The sequence below is a fragment of the Ahaetulla prasina genome, chromosome 6, assembly GCF_028640845.1.
Source record: "Ahaetulla prasina isolate Xishuangbanna chromosome 6, ASM2864084v1, whole genome shotgun sequence".
Taxonomy (NCBI): Eukaryota; Metazoa; Chordata; class Lepidosauria; order Squamata; family Colubridae; genus Ahaetulla; species Ahaetulla prasina.
The window spans coordinates 13,776,454-13,802,702 of record NC_080544.1 but is presented as its reverse complement, the minus strand read 5'-3'; the positions used below and the strand labels follow the sequence as shown (position 1 = coordinate 13,802,702).

Genomic DNA, 26,249 nt, shown 5'->3' with positions numbered 1-26,249 from the left:
AAAAAGTGAATTTGAAGTTACCTTGTGTGCTAACAGCGAACAGCTTACAGGCAGGCCTTGACTTACAACGGTTCGTTTAGTGACCATTCCGAGTTAAAACGGCATCAAAAAAAGTGACTTGTGACCCTTTTTCACACTTTGTTGGCGGCATCCCCACCGTCATGTGATCAAAAGTTGGACGTTTGGCAAACTGACTCCTATTTATGACGGTCGTAGGATTCCAGGGTCCTGTGATCCCCTTTTGTGACAAGCAAAAATCAACGGGGAAACCAATTTTATTTAACAAGCAGTTTAGTCATTTAATAATGGCAGTGATTCACTTAACAGCGGCGGCGAGAAAGGTCATAAAATGGGGCAGAATTCACTGAAAAATTGTTTCACTTAGCCACAGAAATCTTGGGCTCGATTGTGGTCGTAAGTCGAGGACTACCTTGTATTGCTAAGGTTTTATGTATTTTAATATGAACCTGGAAAATGAAGATCTTAATGACTGTATGATTCAATGGGCCAAAGAAATTGGTTATAACATAATAGTGGAGCAAGGGATTGAAATCCATATTAAATTATAATCTGAAAGGAATTTTTTTTTAGAATTTTTTTTTATTCTCTTTGTTTCTATTCGTATTTTATATTACAATAAACTGATAATATTTCTTTTCTTAAAGTTGGTGGTAAGCAGGTAATTGGCCTGTAGCTGCTTGGTGGTATCCTTTTTGCTGGATCCTTCATTATCCATGCTAGATATTAACCAATTTTCAATTTATCCTCCTTGCAAAATGTGATTAAATTTGGCAATGAATGCATACTTAGACCAATTTTTGTTGTTGTTAGTTGCAAAGTCGTGTCCGGCCCATCATGACCCCATGGATGGACAACATTCCTCCAGGCCTTCCTGTCCTCTACCATCCCTCAGAGACCATTTGAGCTCACGCTGACTGCTTCAGTGACTCCATCCAGCCACCTCATTCTCTGTCGTCCCGTTCTTCTATTGCCTTCAATCTTTCCTAGCATTAGGTTCTTCTCCAGTGAGTCCTTCCTTCTCATTAAGTGGCCAAAGTATTTGAGTTTCCTCTTCAGGATCTGGTCTTCTAAAGAGCAGTCAGGGTTGATCTCCTCTAGGACTGACCGGTTTGATCGCCTTGCAGTCCAAGGAACTTGCAGGAGTCTTCTCCAGCACCATCATTCAAAGGCCCCAATTCTTTGGCGCTCAGCCTTTCTTATGGTCCAACTTTCACAGCCATATATTGCAACTGGGAAAACCATAGCCCTGACTATACACACTTTTGTTGGCAGGGTGATGTCTCTGCTTTTTAGTACGCTGTCTAGATTTGCCATAGTTTTCCTCCCCAGCAGCAAGCATCTTTTAATTTCTTGGCTGTAATCCCCTTGTGTGGTAATCTTGGAACCCAGGAAAATAAAATCTGTCACTACCTCCATTTCTTCTGCATCTATGTGCAAGGAATTGAGACGGCTGGATGATAGAGGTTTCAATCAAAAATCCATGCAATTCACCTTCCTTCCTTCCTTCCTTCCTTCCTTCCTTCCTTCCTTCCTTCCTTCCTTCCTTCCTTCCTTCCTTCCTTCCTTCTTCCTCTACTCTCCACCCTTTCTGCTTTTATTACAAGTTCTCATTTCAAGCGTTTTCGTTTTTGAACTCTTATTCACTGCTTCAATCCAAGTTGGATTCTTAGACGCTACCTTAATCATTCCTAGTTCCAAGGTTAGGACTTGAATTATAAGTTTCCACCGGGTCTTCTTAGACACACACACACACACACACACACACACACACAGAGAGAGAGAGAGAGAGAGAGAGAGAGAGGGAGGGAGGGAGGGAGAGAGAGAGGAGTATTCGGAGGGAGACAGACACATAAACACACAACTCTACCAGATTAACCACCCCAGATTACTTAGCCTCACTGATAAGGGTTTGTACAAGGGATCAACGGAGACAATAGCTATTCCATTTTTTCTCCGCCCAAACTGAAGTGGCTCTTAACGTAGTGGGTGAAGGATCATTTTCACACTTTTAAATTTGATTGTTCTGGGTGTCTGCCAGGCCTCCCTAGTCATCTGCCTTGTTATCAGCTTTTCAAAGGGCGTCTCTGAGCAGTTCTGAAGGGGGAAGGGGGGTTGTGGGCGAGTTGTGGGGACACAGGTTCCTTGGAAAGAAATCACTTTTTTTTTTTTTTTGGTTTAGTTGGGAAGCGTTTTCCCCCGAAGACTTCCAACTCCCAACAAGTTCTCCCCATTCTTCTCTGTTAAAAGCTGTTCATTGAAAAAAAAACAAAAAAACCCCACACTCCTTTTCATTTAGAAACACATACACCCTTGAGAAGGCTACAGGTAGGCCTTGACTTATGACCGCAATGACGCCCCAAAACTGATGTTGCTAAGCGAGAAGGGAGGGTTAAAGTGAGTTTTTGACCCATCTTATGATTTTTCTCGCCACAGTTGTTGAGTGACTACCGGCAGCTGTTCAGCTAGTGGTTAAACTAATCACACTGTCATTAAGTGAATCGGCCTCCCCCCCCTACCCCCCGCATTGACTTTGCTCACCACAAGGTCGCAAAAGGGGATCGCGTGATTGCCCCGGGGGACGCTGGAACCGTCATAAAGATGAGTCGGTTGCCAAGGGTCAGAATTTTGATCCCGTGACCACGGGGATGGTCGTAAGTGTGAAAAATGGTCATAAGTCACTTTTTTCACTGCCATTGTAACTTTGAATGGTCACTGAATAGAATAGAATAGAATAGAATTTTATTGGCCAAGTGTGATTGGACACACAAGGAATTTGTCTTGGTGCATATGCTCTCAGTGTACATAAAAGAAAAGATACGTTCATCAAGGTACAACATTTACAACACAATTGATGATAATATATCAATATAAATCATAAGGATTGCCAGCAACAAGTTATAGTCATACAGTCATAAGTGGAAAGAGATTGGTGATGGGAACTATGAAACGATTAATCAAATTAATTAAATTAAATTAATTACTGCAGATTCAGTAAATAGTCTGACAGTGTTGAGGGAATTATTTGTTTAGCAGAGTGATGGCCTTCGGGAAAAAACTGTTCTTGTGTCTAGTTGTTCTGGTGTGCAGTGCTCTATAGCGTCGTTTTGAGGGTAGGAGTTGAAACAGTTTATGTCCAGGATGCGAGGGATCTGCAAATATTTTCACGGCCCTCTTCTTGATTCGTGCAGTATACAGGTCCTCAATGGAAGGCAAGTTGGTAGCAATTATTTTTTCTGAATGAACGGTTGTAAGTCGAGAATTACCTGTCTTACATTTTGCCTGAGAAGGGAGCCAAGCAATGAATTAAAAGCGGAGAGTCCTGAAAGTGAGGAGAACTTTTGCAAGCACAACACTTCTGAGTATCTTCTTTCAAGGGGGTTGGACTAGAAGACCTCCAATGTCCCTTCCAGCCCTAGGATTCTATGATTATGATTGTATTTTAGGGGCTCACATTTCCTGCTCCCAAATTTGTTTCCATCAAACTTTTAATGGTCTAACTCAGGGGTCTCCAACCTTGGCAACTTTAAGCCTTGAGGACTTCAACTCCCAGAATTCCCCATGCAAGCAAAGCTGGCTGGGGAATTCTGGGAGTTGAAGTCCTCCAGGCTTAAAGTTGACAAGGTTGGAGACCCCTGGTCTAACTCAATGGGTGGTATTGCATTGGTTCACTTTGGCTGGGATATGATTCTAGAGTTTATTCATTTATTCTTAAAAAATAATAATGAGAGATCATAGAAGCAGGATGGGATCAAGCACAGTGTGATTCAGGGCCCCCATTCCCTTAAAAAGTCTCTTCAACATCAAGCTGAACCAGTGACTTCATGGATTCCATGAAGTTCTCCCGGAGACAAGATGGTTGAACATTGTTTTCATCTCACCATCAATATAAATCCATGTCTTGCGTGCTTAATTGCTTTTCACTAGGCCTGCATCTGCAAACACATGTTTTGCCCTTGTTAAAGAGATACATACATACATACTTCATACATACATACGTACATACATACATACCAGGGGTCGTATTCACTTACCTTCATTACCGGTTCGCAAATGTGAAAAGGGGATGTGATGATGTCTGGGTGGGTGGACGGAGCCGCCCACAGCCGCCGCTACGGGTTCATCTGAACCGAATAGAACTGGCTGAATTCCACCACTGATACATACATACATACATACATACTGTTTTAAGTCCTTTGTTGTTGTTGTTTTAAAAAAAAACAAGCCAAGAAATGCTGATGATAGGAACCCAATAATCTGCAAAATTTTAAGCCCAGGTATTTATTCCTGTCTAAATGAGTATTTACTCTTATGCCCCCCCCACACACACATACATATACATCAGGGGTGAAATGCTCCCGATTTGGACTGGATCGCCCGATCCGGTAGCGATGGCGGTGGGTGGTTCAGAGAACTGGTAGCAAAAATCCCTGCCCCCCGCCATGCCCAGCTGAGCTGTGTGATCATCAGAGGTTTTTGTTTTTTTACTTTTAAAAGCATTTTTTCTTCGGCCAAAAAAAATGCTTTTAAAAGTAAAAAAAAAAAGCCTCTGATGATCGTGTGGCTCAGCTGGGATCATCAGAACCCTTTAAAAGCATTTTTTCTACAAGCTCTTCGGCCGAAGAGGTTGTTGAAAAAATGCTTTTAAAAGTTAAAAAAAAAAAGTTGGCCATGCCCATCCAGTCACATTACTTCCCCACCAAGCCACGCCCATAGAACCAGTAGTAACAAATTTTACATTTCACCCCGATGTAAACGTATGTATATATGTATGTGTGTATATAAAAACGTACAACCTCATTACGACCAAATCTGCTAAAGTTAAACAAAAGACGGGTATTTTATAGACCCCCTCTGATATTTACACATAATAAAGGGGGAGCTATGTGGCATAACAGGAATGCTTGTGCTTAAAATTTTGCAGATTATTAGGTTTCTATCACCGGCATTTCTTGACTTGATTTAAAAAAAACAAAAAACAATTGCCTTAAAACAGGGCTCAGGTTACACCCACTGTTGTTGCTTAAATTAGAATTGTGCGGCCAGTGAGATTCAGTAATTTTATACTCTGAAATTTTAGAGTATACATTTGCCTCTGAAAAACTTCACAAGAAGGAAGGAAGAGAGGGAGGGAGGGAGGGAGGAAGTTTCAGATTAATAAAAGCACTGGGTTCTTACGAGCAAATACTGTGTTCTAGGAAGGAAGGAAGGAAGGAAGGAAGGAAGGAAGGAAGGAAGGAAGGAAGGAAGGAAGGAAGGAGGAGAGGAAGGAAGGAGGAGAGGAAGGAAGGAAGGAAGTTTCAGATAAATAAAAGCATCATGTTCTAGGAAGGAAGGAAGGGGGAAGGAAGGAAGGAAGGAAGGAAGGAAGGAAGGAAGGAAGGAAGGAAGGAAGGAAGGAATTTCAAGGAAAGTCAAGGAAGGAAGGAAGGAATTCCAAGGAAGGTCAAGAAAGGAAGGAAGGAGGGAGGGAGGGAGGGAGGGAGGGAGGGAGGGAGGGAGGGAAGAGAGAGAGTAAGTAAATTTCAAATTTACTTACAACAAAGCACTGTTTTTCTTAGGAGCAAATATTGTGTGGAAGGAAGGAAAGAAGGCAGGCAGGCAGGAACTGACCACAAAGCAATGAAATATACTTCTGATACTTCTGCAGTAGATTCTACACCGTATCCAAAGTGGAAATATGCCATAAAGGGTCTCTCCTCCTGTTCAGTTCATATAGTTTCTTTCCCAAATGCTATTCTTTGCATTTTGCCCTTCCAAAATTCCAGCTCTCTTTATCCTCAGAAATAGGACTAAAAGAAGAAGGAATTCCTCTGGGAGTGTCTCTTGAGACTCTCTATCATCCAGGACACAATGGTCCAAAGGTACTTTTTTCAAGAGGCAACTGGACTTTCTGGTTTTTCTTTGAAGATGTTTCGCTTCTTACCCAAGAAGCTTCTTTCAGCCAACTATCGCCCAATTACTTGTCTGCCAACAACATTCAAACTTTTTACGAGAATACTGGCAAATTCAGTATTCAATCATCTGATGGAAAACAGTTTGTATCCAGCAGAACAAAAAGAAAATTATAAAAAAAATCAAGAGGAACAAAAGATCAACTGCTCATTGACAAAATGGTACTAAAAATGCAAAATGAAGAAAAACGAATTGAAATAAGGCGTGGATTGATTACAAGAAGGCATTTAACTCATAACTCTATAGCTGGATTAACACCTGCCTGGAAAACTTTGGAATCAGTAAAAATATTTGTACATTTTTGAAGGCAAATTTGCAAAAATGGATAACAGTTCTAACAGCAAATGGGGAGAACATTAGCGAAATCAACATCAGACGAGGAATCTTCCAAGGGGACTCACTTTCGCCACTACTGTTCAACATCACACTAATTCCACTGACAATAATCCTACGAAACACAAAACTGGGCTACCAAATCTCAAGCCAACATGGTAAGATAAACCATCTGCTATACATGGATGACTTAAAACTCTATGTGAAAAGCCCCACTGAACTTGAATCAATACTCAACACAGTTCACCTATTCAGCAGCGACATCAGAATGAATTTTGGAAAAAATGTGCTATACTATCCATGCACCGATAAAAAATGGAAAAAATAGAAGGAATAGAACTGGGAAATGGAAACTTAGTAAAAGCATTAGCAAAGGATGATAGTTATAAATACCTAAGCATATTGGCAGCAGATAACATCTTGAATGGAAAAGTCAAAGAGTCAACACAAAAGGAATACAACAGGAGGGTCCACAAAATATTAAAATCAAAGCTGGAAACATAATTAAAGCCATTAATACATGGGCAGTTCCAGTGATACAGTACTCAGCTGGAATCATCAACTGGACTGTGGCTGAACTGGAAGATCTGGACCGGAAAATGCGTAAACTTTTGATTATTATTATTATTATTATTTTTGCATCCATGAAGTGACACCGACAGGTTGTACCTGCCAAGAGGAATAGGGGGCAGACGGCTATTGCAAATCCATCAAACTGTAGAAGAAGAAAAACGAAGTTTGAATGATTATATGAACCAAAGTACAGAAAAATTGCTGCAGGCTGTAAAAACAGAGAACATTATAAAAACAAAAGAAACAAAGGCAGAATATAAGGAAAAAACTAGATGGCTAGATGACAGATTAAAAGGATGGAAAACCAAAGCTTTGCATGGACAGCACCTGATAAACATTGAAGGAAAATGTGATGACAACTTGACATGGGCATGGCTTAAGATGGGAACCATCAAGAAAGAATCGGAAGGTTTAATACTCGCTGCTCAAAAACAAGCACTACAAACTAATGCCATGAAAGCAAAGGTACAAAAATTCACTGATGTTGTGCCTCGTCCTCCCTCTTCTCCTCAGCTGGGCCCCTCCCACCTACACCCGGGCCTGTTATCAGACTCGGAGTCTGATAATGAAGATGAATGGCCTGTCATGCCTCCAGCCCCCGGCCCTGGCCCCATGCCTGGACAGGATGTCAGGAATGAACAAACAAACCTCACTCCTACAGTGTGTGAGCAGGGAGCCAGCCATGTGCTAGAATTACCGACAGCAGATCCAGCTGAAGATAATTCACAGTGGGAGGATCCTCGTTTCCAGAGATCTGAGAGGTGATGCCAGCAGAAGGAAGAGAGGGGCAGGCCTGGATAAATGCTGAGTCATGGAGCCATGCCCCACAGCCTATATAAAGGACCTGCTTGTGGCATTCCAACCTTAAGTCAAGCAAAGTCTCATCTAGTTTACTGAAGTCACAACTTGGACTCCTGCCTGCCCTGAGAAACCTGGAAGGAATTTGGCAAAGCTGCAGAGGCTTCGTGGCCACGCTTGATACGGACTTCCTAGACCCGGTCATCGGAAGGGGAGTGGGACACGACAACTGACAATCCAAACTGCCGACTTTGCAATGACAAAGTTGAAACTGTTTCATACTTAATATGTGAGTGCAACAAAATCGCGTAAACTGATTACAAAGCTAGACATGATTGAGTTGCTAAATTAGTCCACTGGTCATTATGTAAAAAATACGACATACATGTATCCGAAAAGTCATGGAAGCACAAAGTGGAAAAAGTTATCAAAAATGAGACAGCAAAGATCTTGTGGGACTTTGGAATACAGACGGATCGTCATTTGGAACATAACACGCCAGATATCGCAGTTGTTGACAGCCGAAGCGTACAGTTTATTGATATCGCTGTACCAGGAGATGCCAGAGTTGAAGATAAAGAACTGGGAAAGAAATCACAAAATATCACGACCTGGCCATCGAAACTATGCAATTATGGATGAAACATGTAGCAGTGATACCCATTGTCATTGGGGCACTTGGTACCATGTCCAAGAATTTTATAAAACACATCAAGAAATTGCAACTTCCTCGTTGCAATAACACCAGCAGAACTGCAAAAAACTGTGCTACTCGGAACATCATATATTTTAAGAAGGTACTTGGTTGATACCTAGGATGCTGGCAGCAACCCGTATCAACCATTAGCACCAGTCAATGCTATTTGTGATGCATATGAAAGAAAAAGAACTAGAAAAAAAATCACGAAATATCATGACCTGGCAATTGAAACTACACTATTATGGATGAAACATGTAGCAATGATACACATTGTCATTGGGGCCCTTGGTACCATGTCCAAGAATTTTATAAAATACATCAAGAAATTTCAGCGTCCAGCAATAACATCAGCAGAACTGCAAAAGACTGCACTACTCGGAGCATCATATGTTTTAAGAAGGTACTTGGTTGATACCTAGCACGCTGGCAGCCCCTCGTATCAACCATCAGCGCCAGTCAATGATATTTGTGATACATTTTTAAATGTTCAGTTGACTGAGTTTCATCTTTAATGAATAAAATAACAATAACAATACAGCTCTCAGGTCCTGGGTTAGGACTTGAAGTTTTTACCAGGTCCAGACTGTGAATCAAATTGAAGATCAACAACAACAACAACAACAACACTTAAAGTGTGCAAACAGTAGAATGGAAAAATACAGATAATTCTCGACTTACAACAGTTCATTTAGTGACCCTTCAAAGTTACAACGGCACTGAAAAAAGTGACTTATGATCGTTTTTCACACTTACGACCACTGTAGCATCTCCATGGGGCACATGACCAAAATTGAGATGCTTGGCAACGGACTCATATTTATGACGGTTGTGGTGTCCGGGGGACATATGATCCCCTCTTATGACCTTCTGACAAACAGTGGGGAAGTCAGATTTGCTTGTTCCCAACTTAACAGCTGCAGTGATTCACTTAACAACCGTAGCAAGAAAAGTCATAAAAATAATCACTCAACCAATGTTTCACTTAGCAACAGAAATTCTGGGCTCCGTTGTGATTATAAATCAAGTACTACCTGTAAGAGGTAATAAAAGGATAAATAATACTACAGCCACACTCTATGGGTTATTTATCCATTAAGTAAAAGTAAAGGTTCCCCTCGCACATATGTGCTAGTTGTTTCCGACTCTAGGGGGCAGTGCTCATCTCCGTTTCAAAGCTGAAGAGCCAGTGCTGTCCGAAGATATCTCCATGGTCATGTGATTGGCATGACTCAATGCCAAAGGCGCACGGAACACTGTTACCTTCCCACCAAAGGTGGTCCCTATTTTTCTACTTGCATTTTTTTACGTGCTTTCGAACTGCTAGGTTGGCAGAAGCTGGGATAAGTAACGGGAGCTCACTAGGGCACTAGGGATTCGAACCACTGAACTGCGGACCTTTCAATCGACAAGCTCAGCGTCTTAGCCATTGAGGCACCGCGTCCCTATTTATCCATTAGGCAGAAATTAATAGTCACTGTGGTTTGTCAACTGAGAAAATTAGGGGTTCAGCGGAGTAATGATGTGAGGGAAAAACCTGCCCTGTGTCTAGTTGTCTTGGCATACAATCAGTTGTATGCAATTACCTACATCATAATTTATAATTATATTTACATTATAATGATATATTCTAAGTTTAATTGTGTCGTTGCAACGGCCTGTTCCCCGAGACTGCAGATACAAATCCTTGCAGGTTGCTTAGCAATGCTTTTTAGAAATGACTTGGAAGAAAGATAGAAGAAAAAAAAACAACACTGGCCCCGAGATCTACTTTAGATTTTCTATCTAAAGCAGAACTAACACCGTTTCCTGATTTCTAATCCAGGGTTTTGAATCTGTCCACAAAACTGACTTCCTATTTAAATAGATGGAGTTCATATCGGGGATGGACTCCTGGGGGTTCGCAGGGGCTCAGGAGAACCTCTAGCTAAGATTCTGTGCAGTTTGGAGAACTTCCAAATCCCACTCCTGGATGGCTCCATCCACCCCACCCTACCCCTCCCAGAATTCCCCACGTGGCTGGTTTTGGATGCAGGTAAGTGCAGGGCATGCGCAGAGACTCAGGAGGGCGAAAAACGGACTTACCGGAAGCTTGGGAAGGCCAAAAACAGGCCTGTTTCCAGAGTCCAGAGGGCCTCTGGAGCCTGGGGAGGCTGTTTTCATGCTCTCGGAGGCTCAAAGAAAGCCTCCAGAGCACAGGGAGGGCAAAAATACCTCCCCCCTCCATGGTGCAGGAGGACAACTAGGCCACGCCCACCACGCCCACACCCAACCAGCAACCGAGCAGAGAAGCCCTTGCTAAAATTTTTGAAGCCCACCTCTGATTCATATGCTGAAGTGCTCGCCGGATGGGTATTTAACTCCATCCGTCACCTTCTTTTGAATGAAAAAAGCAGCATTTAGGTTAGAACAGGGATAGTCAACCTTTTTATACCTACCGCCCAGTTTTGTATCTCAGTAAGTAGTAAAATTTTCTAACCGCCCACCGGTTCCACAGTAATGCGCTGTGTATCGTCGTCTGCGCATGCCTCTTGCGCATCGTGGATTGAGTTTGGGGGGGGGGCGCCGTCTACCAGCTTTGCTTGTCTGTTACAGCTGGGTGGTATGGGGGGAGATGCGCGAGCTATTCTGGGACGAGGCTCTTTTGTTTGCGGTCACACTATAGCACCATTTAGTTTCACTTCCGTAACGTGAACTAAACTTATGCGCGAGCGATACAAATAGTATATTTTCAGAAATTTAAATTGTCACGGGGAATTTTATGAAAACCTAATGCAAATGTTTTTAAATAATGAAATGATTTTTTTTTAAAAAGTCAATTAAGTTTTTTAAAAAAGGAAAGTGCTTCAGTATCGGACAAAACCTCTACTGCCCACCATGAAAGCTGGAACACCCACTAGTGGGCAGTAGGGACCAGGTTGACTACCACTGGGTTAGAAGGAGAAGGAGGAGAGGAAAAGGGTTAATTACTAAATTCAGGCTATTTTTGAGCTACCCGGAATGCTTTCAGGGTGCCTCACACATTTATCTGCTGAGGGCGCCCATATAAAACCGCACTGTTAATTATTAATGTATTTTCAGAGTTTGAGGTAGGGGCACCTCTCCCCTGGGAGCCATCTCTGCAGATCATAGCTATCTGACAAAGGTAGAAGATAGGTAAGCAAGGTATAGATTGGCTTTATTTGTGCCATTTTTCTCAGATGTGGGCTTCTCCTGCGTTAAGCAAATCCTAAAATTTTCCATCTGCATAGCCCTTGGCCTCTTTTTATCTCTTAAGGATGCATGAGACAAAATCTGCATTTTTGGAGGTCTAATCAAGGATTTTGTGATACTCAGGAGTCTCTTCTGGCTGTTAACAGCCCTTGGATGCCTCTTGAGGCTTTTGAATGACTTGAAGTGTACTTTGGGCACATTTTTTCCCCCTTTTTTTTAAATAAAAGTTTTTGTTGGTTTTTAAATCCGCCCCCCTCCACACAGACACAATTCATGAACAGAGTATTGACATTATCTTATCTTATACAATTCAAAATATTCCAATATATTTTTCTTAGTTACAATTTTTGCCAAAATATTCTTTTTTTTCATAGTTTTTTATTCCTTTCCTAATATTTCCTTGCTCATTTTATTGAATCACATCTTTTTTCGCCCATCGTTTTCTAATTTCTCCATTTTTATTCATATTCACTCCCTTTCATTCCCTTTTTTTTTAACTATTTCAATTTTCATCCTTCAAATATTTTCAGGGTTGTCTTTCCTCCATTTCCTTTTTTTTTAATTGAAAAAGTTTTACAAAATTTTATTTATTTATTTATTATTTATTTATTAATTAGATTTCTAGACCGCCCTTCTCTCGAAGGACTCGGGGCGGTGTACAGCCTTATTTAAAACACATAAATACACAATACAAATCCCAGATTTAAAATACATTTAAAATGAAATATTTAACAGGCCAATTTAAACTAAAACGGTCATAGACCGATATAAAACCCTTAAAATTTAAAAATTATAGATAGATTAATATAATTAAAATTAAATTAAAATTAAATTAAACTAAATATTAAATTAAAATAAATATTTAGGCTAGTCCCGCCCGATTGAATAGTAGAGTCTTCAGTCCCTGCTTGAAGGTACGGAGGTCGGGAAGTTGGCGTAGCCCTGGAGGTAACTCATTCCATAGGGTTGGTGCTGCCACAGAGAAGGCTCTCCCCCTGGGGGCCACCAGCCGACACTGTTTGGCTGCGCACAGGTCATTGGGAGGCTATCGGTGGCAGAAGGCAGTCTCGTAAATGGAGCGCTTTAAAGGTGAGCACTAGCACCTTGAATTGCACCCGGAAGGCTACCGGCAGCCAGTGCAGGCCGCGCAGGATAGGTGTTATATGGGAGCAACGTGATATTTTAACAAATATCTTAACAGATAATTTAACAGATATTTTAACAAATATCTCCCCTCTTTCCCCCTCCCCTAAACTCCCCCCTTCCCCCCTCCCCCCTTTACCCCCACCCCCCTCCAGACTTCCCAGAGCAAAATACAGGGTATAACAAACATCTAACAATCATAAACTAAACATATGCTAACTATCCATAAACTCTCATCCTCCCCTAGGACCTTTGGAGATCAAAGCCTCTGATGATCACGCGGCTCAGCTGGGATCGTCAGAACCTTTTAAAAGCATTTTTTTCTACAACCTCTTCGGCTGAAGAGGTTGTAAAAAAATGCTTTTAAAAAGTTCTGGCAATCAGGCAACTCAGCTGGGATTGTCAGAACCTTTAAAAGTTTTTAAAAGGCTCCTCTGGTGATCCCAGCTGAGTTGCCTGATCATCAGAGGCTTTTAAAAGCATTTTTTTACAACCTCTTCAGCCGAAGAGGTTACAGAAAAAATGCTTTTATAAGTAAAAAAAAAAGTTGGCCACACCCACCCAGTCACATTACCCCACCACCAAGCCACGCCCACGGAACCGGTAGTAAAAAATTTTACATTTCACCCCTGCTCCTGATGTATCTCAAATCATTCATCAGGATTATTGTATGTCTCTCAACACTTTTTTGGCCAAGTGGGTTTAGACACACAAAGAGTTTATCTCCGGTATAGAAGTGCTCACTGTACTTGCAAAGGAATAGAGATGATGATGATGATGATATAATAAACAACCTGCCACATAACACCCCAGACTTAACAACTGTCGATAAGAAAGACACAAAATTCTGAATAGTGGATGTGGCAGTGCTTGGAGACAGCAGAATAGAAGAGAAAGAACTGGAGAAGATATCAAAATACAAAGACCTACAAGTAGAGATAGAACGACTATGGCAAAGGCAAGCAAGGGTAGTACCAATAATAATAGGTGCCTTGGATGGAATCCCAAAACAACTGGAGAGCCACTTGAACACCATCATTGGCATTGACAAATTCGCCATCAGTCAATTGCAAAAAGGCAGCTTTATTGGGAACAGTTTCCATTCTGCGACGATATTTGTAACACCGTCAAACATCCAGATCTGCGAATCCCAGGTCCATTGTAAATTTTAAGAAGATACTTGGTTGATACCTAGGATGCTGGCAGCAACCCATATCAACCATCACTGCCGGTCTATGGTATTTGTGGTGCATTTTTAAATGTTCAGTTGATGGAGTTTCATGTTTAATGAATAAAAAATGATGACGATGATAATAATACTGAAAGGGTGCAACCAGTAGAATGAAGAAATACAGGTAATCCTCGAGTTACATTTAGTGACCATTTGAAGTTACAACAGCACTGAAAATTGTGACTTATGGTTGTTTTTCACACTTATGATTGTTGCAGTATCCCCATGGTTACGGTACATGATGAAAATTGAAATGCTTGCAATTGACTAATATTTACAATAGTTGCAGTGTCCTGGGATCATGTGATCACCTTTTGTGACCTTCTGACAAGTAAAGTCAAGGGGAAAGCCAGGAGGAGGAGGAGGAGAGGAGGAGGAGGAGGGGAGGAGGAGGAGGAAGAAGAGGAGGAGAAGAAGAAGGAGAAGGAAGAAAAAGGAGGAGGAGGAGGAAGAAGAGGAGGAGGAGGAAGAAGAAGAAGAGGAGGAAGAGGAGGAGGAAGAGGAGGAGGAGGAGATTTTTAGAAGTGTCAGCCTACAATGCTACTAAATGCTTAACTTTCCTCACTCAGCTTTGGCAGTGATCCAGACAGCAGGGTCAACAATGCATTTCAGAGTTTACATATTAACTGATCAGGATCACGATGGGAACTTGGCCCCTTTAGTAGGGTTAATTTATTTGTGTGTGTGTTTGGTTGGTTGGAAAAGCAACACGCCTAAAGGTAACATGCAAACTGCAATAGTTTGTTTAGTGACCCTTCAAATTTACCATGAAAAACTGAATGAACTTACAATGAAAAACACTGAAAAACAGTGACTTATGGCCGTTTTTCACACTTACGACCGTTGCAGCATCCCCATGATCACATAACCAAAGCTGAGATGCTTGGCAGCTGACTCACATTTATTTATTTATTTATTTATTTTATTGAAAAAGTTTTACAAAATTTTTTTTTTCAACAGTTATCCCCCCCCACCTCCCTCCGCCCTCCCCTCAACCCTCCCCCTCCCCACAGACTTCCCAGAGCAAAATACAGGGTATTACATCTAACAATCATAAGCTAAAATACAACAATAAACCATCACCCATTACTTCTCCTTTCCCCTTTGCAACCTTAACTCCCCTTTCCCATTTAAACAAATACACTAATACAATGCAATTCCTACAATCACTCATAAGCTATTTGATACTTTTTAGTCTGATATTTGTTTTGAATATAATCAATCCAATTTCTCCATTCCAATATATATCTTTCTTGTGAATAGTCTTTCAAATGCGCTGAAATTTTTACCATTTCTGCTAAGTTCAATACTTTAAGTGTCCATTCTTCAATTGTAGGCAAGTCTTCTTTCTTCCAATATTGCACAACCAATAATCTCGCTGCTGATATTAAATTTAAAATCAGTTTACTCACATTTTACTCACAGCAGCTGACTCACATTTATGATGGTCACAGTGTCCCAGAGTCACGTGATCCCCTTTTGTGACCTTCCTGACAAGTAAAACCAATGCAATTCAAGGTACTGGGTGCAATTCAAGGTACTGGTTACCACCTTTAAAGCGCTTCATGGCATGGGACCTGGCTATTTACGGGACCGCCTACTGCGACCGACGCCCTCCCAGAGACCAGTGCGCTCCCACAGAGTGAGCCTCCTCGGGGTACCATCGGCTAGACAATGTCGGCTGGTGACCCCCAGGGGGAGGGCCTTCTCTGTGGGGGCCCCAACCCTCTGGAACGAATTACCACCAGGTATTCGCCAACTCCCTGATCTCCGGACTTTCCGACGTGAGCTGAAAACATGGCTGTTTCATCGTGCAGGACTGGCCTGATAGTTTTAACTGGGAATTTTAAATGGGTTTTAAGGAATCAGCCTAAATTTAAATATTTCATTTTAAATTATTTTAGTGTGTGTAAAAATTGTTTTTAATATGGCTGTAAACCGCCCTGAGTCCTTCGGGAGAAGGGCGGTATAGAAATATAAATAAATAAATAAATAAATAAATACGGAAGCCAGATTCGCTAAATGACCATGTGACTATCTGAACTTCTGCGGTGATGCACTTTAACAGTGCAAGAAAGTTCGCTAAATGGGGCAAAACTGTGGCAAAAGCTCACTTAACAAATGTCTCACTTAGCGGCATCAATTTTGGGGGCGGTCCGGTTGTGGTCGTAAGACAAGGACTCCCTCCCTTTTATATTTTATGGAAATGATGCTCTAGAGCAGGGGTCTCCAACCTTGACAACTTTAAGACTTGCGGACTTCAATCCCAGAATTCCTCAGACAGCAAAGCTGTCTGAGGAATTCTGGGAGTTGAAGCCCGCAAGTCTTAAAGTTGCCAAGGTTGGAGACCCCTACTCTAGAATAGCATAACTGGGAATAGATATCCCGGAAGGAAATGACATTAGGAAATTTAATTTATCTGCCTTTGTGTCTTTGTTTCATATCAGGTGATCCACGGAGTCCTAGAGGAGACAGTCTCAAGGTTTTTATTTAATTATTTCCCTCCCCAAAGGAGAGGAATTTAGCAGTTTGGCTCTCTTGATCATGAGCGCTATTATTGTCCTCTTCTATCGCCTGATTATCTTTGTTTGCTGAATTATTCCTGTTTAGCACTTTCTCAGGGCCTGAAATAAAACATAAAGCCCTTTTGAACCTCATTGTCTTTAAGGCAGATGAAACATTAATCCGGCTTCTGATGGAGCAATCGACTGCCTGCAAACTTGACGGGGTTTGTTGGCTAAGGAGGGTGGGTGGGGGTGGGGTCTTCTTTTGATTTTGGAAGAAATTTCAGACCTTAAGAAGAAGAATGTTTAAGAAAATGTCTGCCAAGTGTTGGAAGTGCAACCAAACCCCGGACTCGTACTACCACAAGTGGACATGCCCGAAAGCAAAAGAACATTGGACTAAAATACACACCTGAATAGAAAAAAAACGATAAAGGAACGTATAGATTTAAAACCGGAAATATTTCTGTTGGGCATTATCCCAGAAAAATACAGTAAAAGGAATGCATATTTAATAGTACATGTGTTAACAGCGGCCAGAATCAAGTTTGCACAACATTGGCAGGGCGAGGAGATCCCTCGCAAATCTTAGCACAAATCTTAGAATGTGCAGGAATGAATAGGCTAACACTTGAAATTAAAGACAAGGAAGACACTGAATATTTTGGGATAGGGGATCTCTTCTATCGATGGTTAAATAAGAGAAACAGAAGTTAGAACTCCTCAAATCACAAGAGAAAAATTGATTTTATTGTTAACTTATTAATGTTGATCAGTATTAATAATTAATATGTATTAATATTATGGGGGAGAGCACTGTCATTACAAGGTTACTACTAGAGAATATTATTATTGCTATGAGTATTACTCAAAAGAATTGTAACCAAACAGCACACTGTTTATATGGCTTTTGAATAAGTTGCTCTTTCTATTAACATATAGAATAAAATATAGAATTATTTTAGATAATAATATAATTTTCTAAAATATAGAAAATTTACATATATGTATGTGTGTGTGTGTATGGAGAGAGAGAGAGAGAGAGAGAGAGAGAGAGAGAGAGAGAGAGAGAGAGAGACAGAGACAGAGACAGAGAGAGAGAGAGAGAGAGAAGGAACTGGGTGTGTCTGGTCTAGTGAAAAGAAGGATTAGGGATGAGTAGTCTATGAAAAGATAGCAGTCTTCCAATACTTGAGGGGGTTCAACGAAGAAGAGGGGCTCAGTCTATTCTCCAAAGTACCAGAAGGCAGGACAAGAAGCAACGGATGGAAACTAATCAAGGAGAGAAGCAACCTAGAACTAAGGAGAAATTTCCTGACAGAACAATTAAATCAGTGGAACGGCTTGCTTTCAGAAGTTGTGAATGCTCGAACACTAGAGGTTTTTAAGAAGAGACTGGACAGCCGTTTGTCTGAATTGGCATAGGGTTTCCTGCCTGAGCAGTGGGTTGAACTAGAAGATCTCCAAGGTCCTTTCCAATTCTATTCTTATGCATAATTGGGGCTCCCCTCCTCCAGTTTGTGTGTGTGAAGATGTACAAATACCTTTGAGACAGTTTTTGATTTCTGGCGATTGTCTGGACAAGTCCCTGCCGTTTTCTTGACCAGATTTGTGAATGGTGATTTTTGTCTAGTACTGAAAGAATGACTCACCCAAGGTCACACAACTGGTTTTGTTATAGAAGCCAGCAGGACTAAAATTCATAGTCTTCTAGTGCTTTTAGCCACAGACACCAACTTGATTTTAGTAATCATCAACACTACTTAATGCAAATCATCCTGAGGTGGAATTCAGGGGATGAGTGAAAAAAAGAGTCGACACAAGCAATGTTAGTAAAAAGACCTAAAATTATTCTTGGTCTTAGACTCTCAGATGTCTTCGGGAATCATTTCTCAATGCATTTGTGTGTGTTCTGAGACTGTGAGTTGGGGTGGTGGAGTTCAGGGACTTGAGGACACAATACAAGGCCTCCAATTTAAAACTCAGTTGTTGTTGTTAGTCGCGAAGTCATGTCCGACCCATTGCGACCCCATGGACAATATTCCTCCAGGCCTTCCTATCCTCTACCAAATCTCCTGGAGTCCATTTAAGCTCATGCCGACTGCTTCAGTGACTCCATCCAGCCACCTCATTCTCTGCCGTCCCCTTCTTCTTTGGCCCTCCGTCTTTCCCAGCATTAGGCTCTTCTCCAGTGAGTCCTTCCTTCTCATTCAAAGTATTTGAGTTTCATCTTCAGGATCTGGCCTTCTAAAGAGCAGTCAGGGTTGACATCCTCTAGGACTGATCGGTTTGATCGCCTTGCAGTCCAAGGGACTCTCAGGAGTCTTCTCCAGCACCAGAGTTCAAAGCCCTCAATTCTTTGGTGCTCAGCCTTCCTTATGGTTCAACTTTCACAGCCATACATTGCAACTGGGAAAACCATAGCCTTGACTATAGGCACTTTAGTTCGCAAACCCCATGGACAGTACCAAAAAGCAAAAAAAATCCCAAAACACTCAGTTATTGATGGCTTTATAATAAGTGAAGGTTTAATCTTAAACCTTCAGGAATCTGGTTCATTTCTGGGCAACCCTCTCAGTGATAGCTCCATAAAGAGCTATTCATTGTATCTTTGTTTTTTGTTTCTGACTCAGACGATGGAAAATTTCACCAGAAGTTCAGCTTAAACCTGGAGAAGAACAGCTGCCTAATTTGCAAATGCAACTCTCTTTCCAAGAGTACAATCTTGAGACTTCAAGCTGTTCTTCAAAAGATTCGCCTTTATTCACCAGATGGAAATCATGACTCACCTTGTTAAACTGATAGCAATCTATTTGTGGAATACCCAACTGAAAATGGAGACAGGCAGGACTTAGCCAGTCTTCCAAAAAAAAAATAAAAAAAAAATCAGAAGCCAGGGACCTTGAGAGGTCTTCTAGTCTTCAACCTCAATGACTTCTACATGTCCCATTTTAGCCGGATGGACCAGGAGCTGATAAATTGGTTCCCCTCTTCCCCTTCGTGAATCAAGGATTACCTGTATAAAATGTGGCCCAAATAGTGCCATATAAAGTGGTACTAACACTTCACATGATCTTGATGCTATCCCTCTGTGGATGCAGTCCAGGATTGCATTGGCTTTTTGGGTGGCTGTAACACACTGCCGGCTTATATTTACCATATTTTTCAAACCATAAGACGCATTGGTGTGTAAAATGCACGAAAATTTCAGAGGTAAGCAAGAGGGAAAAAAAAGCTTTTGCCCTCCCCAGCCCACAGGAACACTCTGCAGGCCTCCCAAAGCCTCTGTGTGCCCTGTTTTTGTGAAAAAAAAGGGCCCCGTTTTTGCAAAAAAACGGGCCTGTTTTTCGCAAAAACAGGATGCGCGGGGTGGGGCTTCAGGAGGCCAAAAAATTGTTGTATTCGGTGTATAAAACACACAAACATTTCCACTCTCTTTTAGGGGTTAAAAAAGTGCGTCTTATACTCTGAAAAGTATGGTAATTGATTGTCCACTAGGACTACGTATTCTATATTTGTGGATCTGGGTTTGTTTGTTTACTTAAATGTAGGCCATTTACTTTGCTCACTATTTGTCTTACCTACCACAAGCCATGTGCTTTACCTCAAATCTGAGCAAGAAATCATTTCTTGATCAAGAATGATCAAGGCCGTCATTCCAGAAGGCGTTCTCCAAAGATGGGGAGGGCAAATTTACATCCTTTAATCCATTTATATCCATTAATAATATGCTCTGTGGATGGTTATAATCAAATCAAAGATGTGAATGTGATGTTACATCATCCAGACAAGAGGGAAGGGGAGGAGGAGTGTTGAAATCTGGTCATTTATCTCATGAATCAAAGGCCGCCAACAAGGAGAGGCCTAGTGGTTGAGGCTGGAAACTAGGAGTCTCTGAGTTCAAGTCCCATCTTAGGTTTGAATGTCAGTTGAGTAACTTTAGGCCAGACTATAAAAAAGACGTTGAGACTCTAGAAAAAGTGCAGAGAAGAACAACCAAGATGATTAGGGGAGTTGGGTTGTTGTGTCACAGAGTTGGGTTGTTGTGGGGAAAATAGGAGGAAGAAGATGTATTAGATAAGCTCACCACTTCATTGTTTATAAAAATAATACTGGTGGGATATAAAGAGAGAAGTTTAATCAAAACAGCTCGAGAATCTCCGTATCTTATCCTTTTCACCGTTGAAAACCCTACTTTGATTTTTTTTCTTTCATTTTTTAATACATTTCATCTCTCCAAGGTTAAAAAGGAAACACAATGGGGGGGGGGGCGGGAAAACACTTTTTTTGTGTGTTTATTCAAAGTATTCATGTTTACACTTTTAAAGATCTGTCTGGACCCAAAATGTCTTTTTAGGGAAACACTGCCCCCTGGTGCTCTTTTTTTTAAAACAGGCAGAGCTTTTCCCCCTCCTTGCTGCTTTCAATCTGGAGAAATTCAAAATGTTCTGAAACTGCAGATATAATGCATTAAAAACATATCTCATGCCCAAACAAACAAACAAAAAAAAATTAGCTCCAAATTTGCAAGACTGCAACCTCCAAAATAAGAAGCGAATCTGTACCAAGGTGAATTCTCCCATGGCAAATAAAAATTAATGGTTTTAGTGGAACAGGAGATTTAACAGATTAACAGACTTGGAAGGGACTTTATAGGTCATCTAGTCCAACCCCCGCTCCCTATTCGAGCAGGAGACCCTACATCATTTCTGACAAATGGCAGTCCAATTTTTTCTTGAAAGTCTCAAGTGATGAAGCTCCCACAACTTCCGAAGGCAACTTCTGTTCCATTGGTTGATTGTTCTCACTGTCAAAAAGTTCCTCCTCATTTCTAGCTTTGAATCTCTCCTTGGTCAGTTTCCATCCATTATTCCTTGTCTAGCCTTCAGGTGCTTTGGAAAATAGGTTGACCCCCTTCCTCTCTGTTAAAGCCCCTCAAATATTGGAAAATGGCTATCATGTCTCCCCTTAGTTCTTCTCTTCACTAGACTAGCCATGCCCAGTTCTTATTTTTTTTTTAAATTATTATTTACATTTATATCCCGCCATTTTCCGAAGACTCAGGGCGGCTTACAGTGTATAAGGCAATAGTCTCATTGTATTTGTATATTTACAAAGTCAACTTATTGCCCCCCCAACAATCTGGGTCCTCATTTTACCTACCTTATAAAGGATGGAAGGCTGAGTCAACCTCGGGCCAGGCTTGAACCTGCAGTAATTGCAGGCTACTGTGTTCTAATAACAGGCTTCTAAGAGCCTGAGCTATTACGGCCTGAGCTATTACCTGAGCTATTACGGCTATTACGGCTTATAACCGTTCTTCATATGTTTTAGTCTCCAGTCCCCTAATCATCTTGGTTGCTTTTCTCTGCACTTTTTCTTGAGTCTCAACATCTTTTTTATAGTCTGGTGACCAAAACTGGATGCAGTATTCTAGATGTGGTCTTATTTAGGCTTTATAGAGTGGTACTAGTACCTCACTTGATCTTGATTGTATCCCTCTGTTAATGCAATTTAGGATTGCATTGGCTTTATTGGCTGCCGTTGCACACTGCTGGCTCATATTTAGCCGATTGTCCACTAAGACTCCAAGATCCCTCTCCCAGTCACTGCTATTAAGCCTGGTTTCACCCAGTCTAAATGTGTACTTTTCATTCTGAAAGGCTAGAAATGTCAAATGTGGGTTAAAAATGGGCAAAACTATCGATCTTGTCTAACGTAAAATGCCATGTCATAGCAGGAATCGCTATCCATCCAACAGATTGGATTCAGTTTCTTTCAAAATTCACTCTAATTTGTCAAGAGCAAATTTTCATGGAAAGGACACCAAGATTTTTATATGCCTAAATTCTCACCCTGGAGCAGGAGTCTCCAACTTTAAGACTTGTGGACTTCAACTCCCAGAATTCCTCAGCCAGCTTTGCTTCGGTCAGAGATAAAACCAATATCTAAAAAAAATATAAAACCACGAACTTCCCCCTGGACTTCGGCAACTGCCAGACCTTTGGACTTTCCGCCGAGAGCTGAAGACCTATTTGTTTGTTCGCGCAGGACTGGCATAGGATTTTGATAGGATTTTAATTAGTTTTAATGTTTTAACATTTTAAAATTGGGGTTTTATTCTAAATGTTTTAATTCGGCCATTTGTATAATAAGTTTTTTAAATTATGGTTTTATGTGTATATTGCTGTTGTTTCTTATTATGGCTGTAAACCGCCCTGAGTCCTTCGGGAGAAGGGCGGTATAAAAATCTAATAAATAATAATAATAATAATAATAATAATAATAATAATAATAATAATAATAATAATAATAATAATAATAATATGTAGCTTTTTAAAAGAATGGAAAACTAAAACAGAGAAAAGTGAAGTGATGATTGATGAGTTGGGGCATTGAAAAGGAAGCTAGACAAGGACTGGAATTTGTGTAACATGAAGGAAGTTGTTCATTTTTGTTGCAAAGGAAGTTCGCAAGTGACTTATTTTCCTGACTTTCGTTTTCATAGTTTTTTTCTTTCCTGTTTTATTTTTTACTTTCCACATTTTCTTTTTCTGGCCTTTTGTTCTCCTCCTTTCTTCTCCCTTTTTCTTTTTCTTTTTAGATTTGTCTTTTTATTGCTCGGTTTGAAAGTATTTTGAGACACACGGAAAAAGGATCCGCGTTTATACAGTGCTGCTCAAATCACTTTGATCCCTCAACCCCAAGCAGAAAAGTATGATCATGTGGTTAAGGAGGCCCTGAGTTCAAGTCCCACCTTAGTCATGAAAGCCAACTGGAGGAATCTGAACCACACTTGCTCTCTCTCTCTCTCTCTGCCCAACCCCAACGTGGTGGTGGTGGTGGTGAAAATAGGAGGAAGGAGGAGTATTAGGTACGTTCAGCACCTTGAGTTGTCTTTATGTATCTTTATGTCTACATAATAAAGCTGGTTAAATAAATAAATATGTAAGTAAATAAGTAAGCAAATAAGAAGATGGATGGATGGATAGTTGGATGGGTGGATGAATGGATGGATACATAGACAGACAGACAGACAGATTTAAACCCCCCTCAAAAGTCCATTTAATCCCGACCCATCATCCTTGGGAAATGGGTTGCCTCGCCAGGTGGGTTACCTAAAGCACGCGAGTGATTTATTTTTCTTTTTTAATTTCATAGAAAAATAGATAGAGGGACGTCCCCCCTCCCCCCCTAAAAAAACCCACCCCCAACTAAAGCCCCCTCCGGAGAGAAAAGGCGGAGCAATCCTCCGGACTGCTGCAAAAGAAGCCGGAATCACCCCCCAACTAGTCCCACCTACCCACCCACCGGGTCCCGAGGGAGGCATTCCCACGTGCGCCCTCCTCCCATCCTCGCCCGACCCGCCTCTGCCATCCCGCGAAGGCAAAGGCGGAGCAGCGCATCTCGGAGCAGGGCGGGAGGCGGAACGGGCTCCTCCTCGGGGCCGGCCTGGCTCGGGCAGCCGTGGGCAGAGCCAACCCGGAGGAGAATGGCGTCCCGGTCGGCGTCGGCCGCTCGTTCCCACGACCCGGCCACCTACTTCCGAAGGACCAGACCGTTCCTCGTGGTGGTGATCGTCGGCGCCATGCTGTACTACGGCGTAAGGAGGGGACGGGGAGGGAGAGATATACACACAGGTGTCGATGTAGATAGATAGAGGCAGAGACAGACATAGAGAGAGAGCTGACACAGAGGGTGCGTGTGTATGTAGATAGATGTAGATGTAGATGTAGAGAGACAGACAGAGCTGAGAGAGCTGAGATAGAGAGATATAGATACACACACACACACGGAGAGAGAGAGGGGGGGATGTAGATAGATGTAGCTGTAGAGAGACAGAGAGAGAGCTGAGAGTTGAGATAGAGAGATATAGATACACACACACACACACACAGAGAGAGAGGGGGGATGTAGATAGATGTAGATGTAGAGAGACAGACAGAGCTGAGAGTTGAGATAGAGAGATATAGATACACACACAGAGAGAGAGAGAGAGGGGGGGGGAGGATGTAGATAGATGTAGCTGTAGAGAGACAGAGAGCTGAGAGAGAGATAGAAATATACAGATAGAGAGATAGAGAGAGAGAGATTAGATATAGAAAGGAGGTATGTAGATAGATGTAGATGTAGAGAGACAGACATAGAGGGGGGGTATGTAGATAGGTGTAGATGTATTGTAGAGACACACACAGAGAGAGAGAGCTGAGATAGAGATAGAAATATACACAGAGAGAGATTAGATATAGAAAGGATATAAAAACTTTCTACTACTGACCTCACCCCATTCCTAAGAGGTCTGTAAGGGGCGTGCATAAGCGCACAAACGTGCCTACCGTTCCTGTCCTATTGTTTTTCTTTTCTTCTTCCTATATCTATATATATGCTTATACCTCCTAATATTTACTCATATATATATGTTTATATACTATATAATCTTTTGTGTGATGTTCTGACAAAATAAATAAAATAAAATAAAATAAAATAAAAGGAGGTATGTAGATAGATGTAGATGGAGAGAGAGAGAGAGAGAGAGAGAGAGAGAGAGAGAGATTAGATCAGGGATGTCCAAACTTGGCCCCTTGAAGAGTGGTGGACTTCAACTTCCAGAATTCCCCAGCCAGCAACTTGCTCAAATTTATAGCTCATGCTGGCTGGGGAATTCTGGGAGTTGAAGTCCACCACTCTTCAAGGGGCCAAGTTTGGACACCCCTGGATTAGATAGATATAGAAAGGAGGTATGTAGATAGATGTAATGTAGAGACACAGAGAGAGAGAGATGAGATAGAGATACACAGATAGAGAGAGATATATTAGATAGATATAGAGGGTGGTATATAGATAGATGTAGATGTAGATAGATAGAGGCAGAGGTAGAGAGCTAAGAAAGAGAGAGAGAGCTATATAGATAGATGTAGATGTAGAGACAGACATAGAGAAAAAAAGCTGAGAGAGCTGAGACGCGCACGCACACACACACACACACACACACACACCTTGCGTAGCTTCTTTTCCAAAAACACTACACTACTAACCAGAGCATATAAAACATTTGCTAGGCCAGTCCTTGAATACAGCTCGCCTGTCTGGAACCCACACCACATTTCTGACATCAATACAATTGAACGTGTCCAGAAATATTTTACAAGAAGAGTTCTCCACTCCTCTGAATACAACAAAATACCTTATCCCACCAGACTTGAAATCCTAGGCTTAGAAAACTTGGAACTCCGTCGCCTTCGACAAGACCTAAGTTTAACTCATAGAATCATCTATTGTAATGTCCTTCCTGTTAAAGACTACTTCAGCTTCAATTACAATAATACAAGAGCAACCAATAGATTTAAACTTAATGTTAACCGCTTCAATCTAGATTGCAGAAAATATGACTTCTGTAACAGAGTTATCAGTGCTTGGAACACATTACCTGACTCTGTGGTCTCTTCTCATAACCCCAAAAGCTTTAACCAAAATCTATCCACTGTTGACCTCACCCCATTCCTAAAAGGACTATAAGGGGCGTGCATAAGAGCACAAATGTTCCTACCATTCCTGTCCTATTGTTTTTTTATTCTTATACGTATATGCTTATACTTCCTCATATTTCCTCATATATATGTTTATATACTATATAACCATTTTGTGTGATGCTTATGTATATTGTTGTGACAAAAATAAATAAAATAAATATACAGAGATACAGGCAGACACAGACAGAGAGAGCGAGCGCTGATACAGAGTTGAGATAGAGATAGAGATACACAGAGAGAGAGAGAGAGATTAG

The 26,249-nt window shown here is 41.3% G+C and overlaps 1 protein-coding gene across 3 annotated transcripts in view; it reads left to right on the top strand.

Annotated features, from left to right (window-relative positions):
- The window catches only part of TMEM254 (transmembrane protein 254), a 60,633-nt gene that overhangs the window by 10,005 nt on the left and 24,379 nt on the right, over window positions 1-26,249 (top strand). Inside the window, exon 1 of one of the 3 annotated variants that reach the window (XM_058189523.1) lies at window positions 23,854-24,068. The exons of 1 other annotated variant lie outside the window; for it this stretch is intronic. In XM_058189523.1, coding sequence (XP_058045506.1) covers window positions 23,958-24,068 — 111 coding nt within the window. In that variant the 5' untranslated portion in view covers window positions 23,854-23,957. Of the gene's footprint in view, window positions 1-23,853; window positions 24,069-26,249 lie in introns of those variants that run through there. One more of the 3 variants, XM_058189526.1, reaches the window with a different exon arrangement.